General features: G+C 41.7%; 1 protein-coding gene across 1 annotated transcript in view; it reads left to right on the forward strand.

The window, feature by feature from the left end:
* The window catches only part of TMEM232 (transmembrane protein 232), a 131,482-nt gene that overhangs the window by 42,274 nt on the left and 76,222 nt on the right, over positions 1-12,986 (forward strand). Inside the window, exon 9 of the mRNA XM_063456373.1 lies at positions 7,701-7,914. Within this exon, the coding sequence (XP_063312443.1) occupies positions 7,701-7,914 (214 nt within the window). The remainder of the gene's footprint in view (positions 1-7,700; positions 7,915-12,986) is intronic.

Below are 12,986 nucleotides of genomic sequence, written 5' to 3' on the forward strand. Positions count from 1 at the left end.
AGGCCTTCAGCGTGTGCTCTGCCAACCTCAGCAAGTGTAATTTGCCACTCATATCTGGTGTCTGTATAGCGTGCTTTTACAAAGAAAAAAAGTTTTTCAGTGTAAGCTAATAGCAGTCAGTGTCCTTAAAGCGGGTGTCAGGCCTTCAGCGTGTGCTCTGCCAACTTCAGCAAGTGTAATTTGCCACTCATATCTGGTGTCTGTATAGCGTGCTTTAACAAAGAAAAAACGTTTTTCAGTTTAAGCTAATAGCAGTCAGTGTCCTTAAAGCGGGTGTCAGGGCTTCAGCGTGTGCTCTGCAGACCTCTGCCAGTGTACTTTGCCACTCATATCTGGTGTCACAATAGAGTGCATTTAAAACCAAAAAACTTTTTTTCACTGTTATAGATTGAATAGCAGTTAGTTGTCTTCAAGCGGGTGTGTCAGGCCTTCAGCGTGTGCTCTGCAGACCTCTGCCAGTGTACTTTGCCACTCATATCTGGTGTCCCAATAGCTTGCATTTAAAAACCCCAAAAAAGTTTTTCACTGTTATTGATTGAATAGCAGTTAGTTGTCTCCAAGCGTCTGTGTGTCAGGCCTGCTCATCTGCCCACAGTCAGGTGTCTGTCAAGGACATGTTTGAGCATAAGAAGCCAATGTCAGAAAGTTACCCCCTTGCCCGGTGTCTGACAGCTGGCTTGTCTGTACTATTAGCCCGCCAGCTTTTACCATACAAAAAATGTTTAGCTATTGGGACACCGCAGTGGAAGGTACCCAGCCGAAATTTCTTTTCACAAAAGGCAATCCCCAACCTGTACTCGATTGTGCAAAAGGAAGTAATGGCATGTCTGGCACAGTGTTGGGGCAAGGGTCCATCTGACCACTGATACCTGGTCTGCAAAGCATGGTCAGGGCAGGTATATCACCTACACTGCGCATTGGGTAAACCTGCTGACTGCTGCCAAGCATGGAATGCGTGGCTCTGCAGAGGAGTTGGTGACACCGCCACGACTTGCAGGCAGGCCTGCTGCCACCTCCTCTACTCCTCCTACTCCATCCCATATGTTCTGGGCAACCTGGAGGGTCAAGGTGGCTATCCTTTCCCTCGTACACCCGGAAGGCCTGAGTATACCCAGTCTCGCTATCACAGAGCTTATACATCTTTACACCATACCTAGAGCGCTTGGAAGGAACATACTGCTTGAATCCCAGCCTTCCCTTATACTTCATCAGGGATTCATCCACACATATATTCCTTATCTAACTACTTAACTATGTACAATGTGGGTGTTTGTTCCGTTATGCCCTGTAGATTGTTTAACCTCAGCTTGGTATACCTCAATGTTGGCTGTTGTACCATGGTGTTTGGAGTCGTTGTCTCTCTGCGTCAGAGCAGTTAGGTCTTAGGAGTGGTACTATTCATCCTTCGTGTATATATATATATATATATATATATATATATGTGTTATATGTTATTGTTCTAACACGACTCCCTCCTCCTCCTTCCTCAGATACGCCTCCCATATGTTCCTGGCTTCCACTATGTGGTGTGGGGGGTGTAGCCACTGGCAGGTTTTTGTTTCATATGCTAGGTTTAGGGAGATCTGTTGGAGAAGGCTAGATCTCTCCGGTGGCTGTTGTTGTTTCCACCCTCTGGCTATTAATAAGTTGGCAGCAATCAAAATATGATATGTTAGGTCGGCATGTGCTTTTGGGAATGGGTCAATCGAGATGAAGAGTAGGGCATTTTCTGGTCTCAGGTTGGTTCTCGTGACCAGTGCCCCTTGTATCACCCCTCAACTGCCTTCCAGTATCCTCTGATGGCCGAGCAGGCCCACCAGATGTGGAGCATTGTGCCCTATTCTATTAAACATCTCCAGCAAAGTCTCGAGGTGTTGGGATATATGGTCGCTAGTCTAGTCGGTACCAAGTACCACCTATATTGTATCTTGTGCATTAGCTCTAGGTGGGATGCGCATCTGGATCTACCTTTATGGGCTATGAAGGCTTGGTTCCATTGTTCTTCTGAGAAGACTGTACTCAAATACTTATGCCATGCCTCTCTGAATTTGTCTAGCTGCGGTGGTGGCTGTTGGGTAGGATTATTTAGAATTGCATACATGAGTGAAAGCGGTTTCTTGGGCATTGTTCTAGATTCGCATGCTTTCTCTATACAACGCGTGTGGGTCGGGGTTGTCAGGATAGTGGAGTTTGTCAGTGCTCCCTTTAGTTGTAGGTAGGAGAATATCGCTCTTTGTGGCAAATCGTAACTCTGTTGCAGGTTGGGGAATTGTCTCAGCTGTCCTTGATTATAGAGGTGTCTAACCAACGTGCATCGTCGCTCGGTCCATAGTCGATGGTCAAATGTGGGATTCATCATGTGTATGCACTATAGTGTGGCCAGCGCCCATTTATCTGTATAACCTAATTGTTCTTTAATCGTATCCCAGGTTTTCAGCAGGATTGCGGTAGTGGCCGGTGTGTCTGGTAGTTTAGGGCGATGTCTATGTGGGACCCAGAATAATTACCTAAGGCCCTTGGGGCAAGCCCACGTTGATTCCATCTCCACCCATTGTGGGCTGTGTGTGCCTGCAGGGCGGTGGTCATCAGCGCTGCCCTATAGTAGGTTCTCACCTCTGGTAGTCCTAGCCCTCCCTGCTCTAGGGGTTTGGTGAGTATGCTAGTGGCTACCCTGATTTTTTTGTGTGCCCACACGAAGCTAGTGAGAGTCCTTTGTAGACGTCGCAATTACGCATTGGGTAATGGGATCTGTAGCGTTCTAGTCAGGTATTGGAATTTTCGGCAGCAGCAGTATCAGGGGCTTTGAGGACGGGGAACAGTCTCTATTCTGCTCTGTGTCAGTGTGTATCAGGGGCTTTGAGGACGGGGAACAGTCTCTATTCTGCTCTGTGTCAGTGTGTATCAGGGGCTTTGAGGACAGGGAACAGTCTCTATTCTGCTCTGTGTCAGTGTGTATCAGGGGCTTTGAGGACAGGTGTCAATCCATATATGCCAAGTGACCCTATGTAGGGGGAACAGTCTCTATTCTGCTCTTTGTCAGTGTGTATCAAGGGCTTTAAGGACGGGGAACAGTCTCTATTCTGCTCTGTGTCAGTGTGTATCATGGTCTCTGAGGACGGGGAACAGTCTCTATTCCGCTCTTTGTCAGTGTGTATCATGGTCTCTGAGGACGGGGAACAGTCTCTATTCTGCTCTGTGTCAGTGTGTATCAGGGGCTTTGAGGACAGGTGTCAATCCATATATGCCAAGTGACCCTATGTAGGGGGAACAGTCTCTATTCTGCTCTTTGTCAGTGTGTATCAGGGGCTTTGAGGACGGGGAACAGTCTCTATTCTGCTCTGTGTCAGTGTGTATCAGGGGCTTTGAGGACGGGGAACAGTCTCTATTCTGCTCTTTGTCAGTGTGTATCATGGTCTCTGAGGACGGGGAACAGTCTCTATTCCGCTCTTTGTCAGTGTGTATCAGGGGCTTTGAGGACGGGGAACAGTCTCTATTCTGCTCTTTGTCAGTGTGTATCATGGTCTCTGAGGACGGGGAACAGTCTCTATTCCGCTCTTTGTCAGTGTGTATCAGGGGCTTTGAGGACGGGGAACAGTCTCTATTCTGCTCTTTGTCAGTGTGTATCATGGTCTCTGAGTCTCTATTCTGCTCTGTGTCAGTTTGTATCATGGTCTCTGAGGACGGGGAACAGTCTCTATTCTGCTCTGTGTCAGTGTGTATCATGGTCTCTGAGGACGGGGAACAGTCTCTATTCTGCTCTGTGTCAGTGTGTATCAGGGGCTTTGAGGACAGGGAACAGTCTCTATTCTGCTCTTTGTCAGTGTGTATTAGGGGCTTTGAGGACAGGTGTCAATCCATATCTGCCAAGTGACCCTATGTAGGGTGAACAGTCTCTATAGAGTCCTTTGTAGACGTCGCAAGTACACATTGGGTAATGGGATCTGTAGCGTTCTAGTCAGGTATTGGAATTTTCGGCAGCAGCAGTTTCCCCTTTTTTTTAAGAATTTGCCAGGAATCTTTTTTTGAAGTTGTTCCCCTCCTCTTGTCATGATCATGTCACGTCTAAACATTTGTTATGAAGGAACACAACTGCAGATTTCTTATAGTTTGAATATTTATTATAAAAAGTAAAAGGTATTGTGACGTTAAGTCCAATTTACAGGAACTGTAGCTTTAATTAGCAAACGATAACTGAAGTCCACAATTACAGGCACTGTAGCTTTAAGTAGTAAACGATAACTGAAGTCCACAATTACAGGCACTGTAGCTTTAAGTAGTAAACGATAACTGAAGTCCACAATTACAGGCACTGTAGCTTTAAGTAGTAAACGATAACTGAAGTCCACAATTACAGGCACTGTAGCTTTAAGTAGTAAACGATAACTGAAGTCCACAATTACAGGCACTGTAGCTTTAAGTAGTAAACGATAACTGAAGTCCACAATTACAGGCACTGTAGCTTTAAGTAGTAAACGGTAGTAATTAGCAGACACTGAATCAGAAAGAGTCTCTTAGTAGTATTAATGAATTAGGTGATAAGAAGTTACAATAGCTGTTCCATAGCATTTAACTGAAGCAAGACAGATGCAGCTAACTTATATAGAGTATGAGTTGAAGTTAGCTGTAACTGGTTTGTTTTATCGAAGGACTTTGGAGACAGGAAATAACGGCTTTTAGATGTAGCGCTTATCACAGAGGTTTTACTTAGCTTCCGGCACATAGAACACTGGTTCCCAAGATCTCCTCAGAGGCGGTTATCATGAGTGAAGAGAGTTCAGCTTTAGTCGTGGATGAGGAGAGGTGAAGGGAACTTGAAGTGTCTTCCAGTCTGGTCCGGTAACAGAGGGCTTTCACAACGAAGTTGTAGCCGGTTCGTGAGTACGGAACGTAGTTCAATAATCCAGCGTCGATCAGCTGGTGCGGTCAGATTAAATAAGGAGACCGTGTCATAAAGGGGTGTGGCTAGGCTCCGTGGAACCAGGAAGTAAGAGGATACCATAGTTAAGGCATGACAGATCAATGACCTGAGAGTCTCCGTAAGCAGGGTTGACCTGTTAGTCCCGTTTTCCATTCAAGTTGTGCATGATGTCCAGGCTAGGTTTCCAGGGACAAATGTTGTAGCCTGTTGAACGAGGTGACCTTGCTCGGGTCCCAGGTGTGCGGTTCCTAAAATCGCTGCCATATACACGTCCACTGATAGAGACGCAACAGGTATTAAACTGATAAGAATAGTACTACTTAACACACCACTCCTATCTGGTGGCACATTAGATTGCCCGCGCAGTGCCCCAAATTTGAAGTAGGAGGACCGACCAAGCATCTTCTTCCATCTCCCTGTTCCAAAAATCGCTGCCATATACACGTCCATTGATAGGAGACGCAACAGGAATTAAACTGATAAGAATAGTACTACTCTATTCTGCTCTGTGTCAGTGTGTATCAGGGGCTTTGAGGACAGGTGTCAATCCATATCTGCCAAGTGACCCTATGTAGGGGGAACAGTCTCTATTCTGCTCTTTGTCAGTGTGTATCAGGGGCTTTGAGGACGGGGAACAGCCTCTATTCTGCTCTGTGTCAGTGTGTATCAGGGGCTTTGAGGACAGGTGTCAATCCATATCTGCCAAGTGACCCTATGTAGGGGGAACAGTCTCTATTCTGCTCTGTGTCAGTGTGTATCATGGTCTCTGAGGACGGGGAACAGTCTCTATTCTGCTCTGTGTCAGTGTGTATCAGGGGCTTTGAGGATGGGGAACAGTCTCTATTCTGCTCTGTGTCAGTGTGTATCAGGGGCTTTGAGGACGGGGAACAGTCTCTATTCTGCTCTGTGTCAGTGTGTATCAGGGGCTTTGAGGACAGGTGTCAATCCATATCTGCCAAGTGACCCTATGTAAGGGGAACAGTCTCTATTCTGCTCTTTGTCAGTGTGTATCAGGGGCTTTGAGGACGGGGAACAGTCTCTATTCTGCTCTGTGTCAGTGTGTATCATGGTCTCTGAGGACGGGGAACAGTCTCTATTCTGCTCTGTGTCAGTGTGTATCATGGTCTCTGAGGACGGGGAACAGTCTCTATTCTGCTCTGTGTCAGTGTGTATCAGGGGCTTTGAGGACGGGGAACAGTCTCTATTCTGCTCTGTGTCAGTGTGTATCAGGGGCTTTGAGGACGGGGAACAGTCTCTATTCTGCTCTGTGTCAGTGTGTATCAGGGGCTTTGAGGACGGGGAACAGTCTCTATTCTGCTCTGTGTCAGTGTGTATGATGGTCTCTGAGGACGGGGAACAGTCTCTATTCTGCTCTGTGTCAGTGTGTATCAGGGGCTTTGAGGACGGGGAACAGTCTCTATTCTGCTCTGTGTCAGTGTGTATCATGGTCTCTGAGGATGGGGAACAGTCTCTATTCTGCTCTGTGTCAGTGTGTGTTACGGTTACCCTTAGTCTTGCTGAGAGTTGGACCGCTTAATAGTCTGGATTCCTATTGCTGAAGAGAAGAGAAGCTGCTTTCCATAGTATTCCATACGAGTCCTGTAAATGTAGAATAATCTCACTAGCTATAGCACAGCTAGGATACCCTTCTGCCCACAAAACGAGTCAAGGCTGCGATTTGAGGGTCAAACAAGAACTGAGGACTGGGGTGCCCAGCCTGCTTTTTATTGTGGTCACATACAAAAGGGACACTCCCAGGGGGAGGCATAAAATAACCAATCACATATTGGGTGCAACCCACATGTCCCCTCCCCTCAGATAAACAGTTAAGACAATTATGCTATACACATTTTCACCCACGTTCTGGATGTACCAAAAAACCAGGGGGTACACCTTTAAATCCTGTACCGCTGGATAGACCTCGTTCAGGGGAGCAACATATCCGAAATCTGGCTCGTTCGGATGAACAGTTCGGGAGTTAGTGTCAGTGTGTATCAGGGGCTTTGAGGACCGGTGTCAATCCATACCTGCCAAGTGACCCTATGTAAGGGGAACAGTCCCTATTCTGCTCTGTGTCTGTGTGCATCAGGGGCTCTGAGAACAGGTGTCAATCCATATGTCAAGGTGTCAATATGTCATATGTCAGGTGTCAATCCATATTCATTGCGATTTAGGAATGTTAGGTGATTTCTGCCCTTTATGGATTAAAACCAGACTCTGCATCAACTGTGTAATTTTCCATGGGAGTTTTGCCATGGATCCCCCTCCAACATGCCACAGTTAAGGTGTTAGTCCCCTTGAAACAACTTTTCCATCACTTTTGTGGCCAGAAAGAGTCCCTGTGGGTTTTAAAATTCGCCTGCCCATTGAAGTCAATGGCGGTTCGCCCGGTTCGCCGGTTCGCGAACGTTTGCGGAAGTTCCCGTTCGCGAACCGAAAATTTCGGGTTTGCGACATCACTACTCACCACATTAGTGAAGTCAAATTAAATTAATTTTAAAAAATGCAAACACCTGTCAAAAAAATGTAATACCCGCTGGCAGCAAAAATGGGAATGCAGTTAATTTGGCATTTGTCCACTTTAGAGGCCAAATGGGGTAAAACATTTATTTGAATGAGGGATAGGGCACCAAATCCAACTGAACATAGTAGTTTAACAGAATATTTGTAATAGACAAAGATGTATTAAATCTTCTAAAAATAATATACAATAAAAGCATTTTCTATTTTATTTACATTTTTGTAAAAATGAGTTTAAATCCTATTACCATTTGTTTTTCAGAACTCGAGCTTCTCCCTAGTTTGTGTATCACCGTGGCCGTGGGAAGTTGTCTGTGCATTCAGCATGGTGCTTTCTGACATTTGTTTGCATGGCACCACATCTGAAATCCAAAAGTATGCATTTACTGGATTCCAAGACAAAAGCACTGACAATATAGAAATCAAAGAAGCAAGTTTACATGGGATGTTAAATGTTGACATGCAGCAAGAAGCACGTAAGTAAGACTGACTTATTAGAGGAAATGCATAACAGATCTGATTTTGTTGTTTACTTACAGCTAAATCATTGTGTATCTAGGTGTGTGTGTGTGTGTGTGTGTATTCAATCCCCATCACCGTTTTAGAACATGCCAGGTCTGTTAAATTCACCATGATTATGAAATGTGTGTATGAAAAGTCGAAAACGAAAATGAATATCACATTTTGCAGAAACTTGTGAAATAATTTAGGTAGTCTTTAATTGCAAATGGTATGCCTTGGTGTAATAATTTGCATTTGGTGACTGCCAAAATCGCAAGTCAGAATTCTAAAATAGACAGATATCTTATTTGTCTCTTATTTTAGTTTATATCTAGCCAAACATCACCAAAAAGTGGTAAACTATAAATGGAGGTATTGCTATACTCAGGGGAAATAGCTAAAACTAAAGTGTTGTGTTTTTTGCTAGGTATGCATGCATGTGAAAAGCTTAAAAAGAAAAAGAAAAAGGTTTACGTAAAAAAAATAAAAAAATCCTTTCCTATTACTACAGGACCTATAACTGCTAATAATTAAATAATTGGTCAAAATCCTAGATATATTTCCAAAATCCAGGCTAATTAATAAATATATTTTTAACTTTTGTAGTTGTATACAAATTATTATAAGCAATATAAAACGGGTCTGAAGACACTGTTACTGGGATTTTGAACAAACCACAGAGGGCACACAGTTTCCAATAAAACTAATACACAATTCTTTATTTTTGGACAAGGACTAGCCTTTGGCGAATTGTCCTTAAACATGTGGTGAAAAGCATTTATAATATAAATATACAGAGCATCGGAGAACAAGCAATTATAATTAATACATGGACTAATGAATACAAGTAACATTTTAAAAAAACACTATGAAAAGCAACAACATATACATTTAACTACTGATTTGGCTGCCCTAATTTGCATTACCAGCATTATGCAAATGTTCACATTTCTGTTCAGTCAGTGCTGCAGTGTTATAAAACTAACAATGCATAGTTTGTAAATCAATTGCTGTGACAAGAGCTCGTCTGGCATGGGAGCTTCTGTCACAGTGTGTGTGCATAGATTGTGTATATGAATGTGTGTGCAAGACTGTGGGCATGTGTAAGTATGAGTGCAAATGTGAGTGTGTTTGTGTGTTTAATTTCCCTAACAAAAGGTTGTTATGGACATTGAAATTAGATACAAAAAAAATAAAATATTACAGTTCAGGGGTAGGTGGGAGCGCAAATATACATTTCCACCATAGGTGCCAGGTGACCTAGGTACATCTGTATCAGTTTCCCTTACATATCATCATTGCTAGTTGCAGTCCAACAAATCTACCTAATAAACAGCTGTGTAATATCGGGCAGATAATATAAAAACAAGTCCTAATGATCTAATACACCATCATTGCAGTTTTATGTAAATTCAGCACACACAGAATTGTATTCCCTTTCCTTCTACTTAAAAAAAAATATTTCTCTATAAACAGTATTTTTGGGAGTATGGAAATTGGAAATTCTAAAGGCGTTCTTTTGTTTATCTGTTTTCTACACTGTATATAGCCACGCAGGGCTCTGCTCCAGATAACAGCATGTGCAAGCTAAGAAGATGTTATTATGTTGCTGCAATTAAATTAAGATAAAATATAGCCTACAAAAAGAGAAAAATATTGGCACTATAAATCTTGTGCAAATACCACAAAATGAAAAGCAAATTTGTTTTTCAATTGGTAGATGAACGGAACATATTAAATTCCATATATCACTATACACTGAATAGACAGCTAAATTAGTCTTCTACAACATATTTTAAAAGTATATACCTGTTAATACTGCCTTATCTTATAAGTGAATGAAAAACTTAGATTATAGAATTCACAAACAAGAAGGGTCTCTGTTTAAAATGAAGAAATATATAAAGCAATATAGTGCAATTAAGGAAGGTACGTAGAACTGAAGCCATCAATCAGGACATGATGCCACACTGCCTGCTTCTTACTTGTATGTTTGATTTTCTCATTCTTCCAAATAATGGGTCACTGACAGGCTCGGATGGGACTTAAAGGTCAGTTTCTGACTCGTAGCAACAAAAAAAAGTGATAGAAAGACATAATACCAACCATAGAGAGGTTGGTGGTAACAGAACCCAAAGAGACCACATATAGTTGTAAACAAAATATCATAAACAGATACAAACCAAGGTCATGAACTTGTCTGTTAGTCCACCCATTGTACAGTGCTACGGAATTTGCTGGCGCTATATAAATAATAAAATAATAAATAATAATAATTGTGGTGACATTCTGTCATCAAACGAAAATGGTGATCAGGTATGCCTTTCTTACAGGGGGTAAGCTTTACCCTTTGGTATGGTAATTAGGTAATTCAATACCTTTACAAGGAAAGAGATAACCACTTCCCCCTATCTTCATTCCGCCCTGTTCCTTCTTGGCTGTTCTACTGAGCAGACATGTGAGTAGACATGGGCTAATTTTTATCATGGTTAACTGTGAGTGGGATCTGATGACTTTATAAGGTTTAGTTGTTATTGTCAGTTAGTTTGATTGTGGTTGTTGTTGTTGTTTTAGTTAGTTAGATTGTGTGTCATTATTTGTATGTTGTTGTTGTTTTGTCTCTGAATAAATATTTGTTAAAGTAGATGGACCAAAGTGAATATGTGTATGCGTACATAATTTATAGAGTTTGATAAAACACCACAATAATAATGAACGCCAGAAGTCAGGGTCGTTTTATAAACACACCAGGGGTCGGTATGGGCAGTCAGAAAGTTGTCAAATAAATAAGCCAGGTCAAGAGTATTGAAGAATGGATAATCAAGTAATCTGTTACAGAAGACTCCTAACAGGTCAGAACTACGAATGGGCACTGGAGAGGGAAGACTTGCTTTTTATAGGTCTGCCACAGGTGAACCTAATTAACACCTATAAAAATTTAAAGAAGAGTAATGCATTCTGTTCGTATGTGTGGGGGCCATCGACCGGCCAGCTCATCTTCACAGCAGGCACAAAAAATGTGGAAACATATACTTTAAAAAATGTACCTATTGAGAATTTCTTGAGAATTGTCTTCTTGTTACCTCAAAATATATTTGTAATTGTTACATCAGTCCCCATGTCTCCCTATGTAAAATGGAGCGGACTTTATTTTTTATTAAATGCAGCGTATATTGATTTTTTATTTTTTTTTGCTGATTGGTATTTCTTTATTATTCTGATTTGTAGCTTTTATTGGCATTTTGCAGGCTCTTAAAAAATATGCCTACTTCTGTAATAAATATCCCCTTAAAAATGATGGCCTCGATTTTATAAGCTTTCCAAATGATGTGATATGGTTAGAAGTGCTTTCCAAATAACTTATCTGCTAAATTCCCATAGACTTTAATGACGACTTTGGTAGCTGGATTTATTTATTTATTTATTATAAAATATTTGAAGGATTTTCCAACAGTACTGAATCATTTAAAAAGCTTATTAAACTGAGGCCCAAGTTATATATTCTAATAAGAAGAATTCATTTGACACCAATCAACCAAAAAAGGGTCTACTTAGCTTAAGGTTGACAAAACTTTCCAAAAAGTGGAGCTTCTGACCGACCTTCTTTTTTCTTTCTTTCTTTTCTTTTAAGCATGCCTTTAACTTAGAGCGGCCTCAGCATAAGCGGAGAAATAACTGTGACTAGCATAGAATCAACCTGGAACTACACCCTAACATATATATAATCCAAGCTTTGAATTATCACTCTTTTAATGCCTAGAACAGGTCAGGTGTTATACTGGTTTATATCTTGACATGCTAACCTTACTAACTATTGCACTCAACACACCTACCTACCTAACCTGTGATCTACTATTATCCTCATGATACAACATCCAAAGGTGCACGTGTAGCATAGGCGACCTAACAATGTTAAGCATTCAGCATCTTTACTCCATTTTATTTCATTCAATCTTACTCGGACAAATCAACTGTTTAGTTGAGCATGTTAAATATAAAAATTGTGCAAACTATCATGCCACTGTCTAACTTGTATGAAACTTGAAATACGCTGTTGTGGTGCTTGTTGAACTATTGTGGTCATCTGCACAACTAAAATAAAGAATTGAAAAAAAAAAAAAAAAGTGGAGCTTCTATGACAGCTAGCAACAGGAATTGGACTGATTTTCCCAGATTGTATGCATGAGAGTACAGAACAGAAGTGGCTCCAGGAAGATGAAACACCAGATGGAAGCACCCGCATGGGGCAGTTTCAGGTAAGTATAATACTGTCCCCCCCACTGCACCGCCGGTAAAGGCACCTGAAGGTGACAGAGCCACTTTAATGCCTAATTGTAAAGGGACATTATAGTCAACCAGATCACTTCATCTCAATAAAGTGGTATGGATACATTGGACCTGTCCTTTTAACCCTGCAATGTAGGGAGTCTTGGCACTTGAAAATATAAGTACAAAGCTATATTTTGTAAATTTTTATCTCAAACAGGAGTGGGGGTAGCTGATTTTAACTAGGGGCAGATATACTATTGGGTTAGGAATACAGGCTTGTATTAGGATTGCCACCTTTGGATTCCCCCTTTAAAGGTACACTATAGTCACTAGAACAACTACAGCTTATTGCATTTGATCTGGCGAGTAGAATCATTACCTTCAGGCCTTTTGCAGTAAACACTGTCTTTTTAGAGATAATGCAGTGTTTTACTATATTTAGGGAGGCAAGAGAGGGTCAGGGGGTTTAGGTTGTGGTTTTAACACTATAGGGTCAGGAATACATGTTTGTGTTCCTGACCCCATAGTGTTCCTTTAAGTATTATTTGGGCCCTAGGCAGCTGACTACAGTCACCTTATGTTTCATCCTGCTCTCACAACATGTGAGTCACACCACTCCAAGCACTATTGAACAGTGTCCATATGCATATAACTCACACATGGGCAAAATAGCAATGTACACATTTCATGCCTCAACATACAACAAGAAACATAACCACATCTAGAAGGCACAGAGGGGCACACTGTTTCTCTAATACTGAATGCTGTGTATTTACCT

Source organism: Pelobates fuscus, chromosome 5, assembly GCF_036172605.1.
Source record: "Pelobates fuscus isolate aPelFus1 chromosome 5, aPelFus1.pri, whole genome shotgun sequence".
In the NCBI taxonomy this organism is placed as follows: domain Eukaryota; kingdom Metazoa; phylum Chordata; class Amphibia; order Anura; family Pelobatidae; genus Pelobates; species Pelobates fuscus.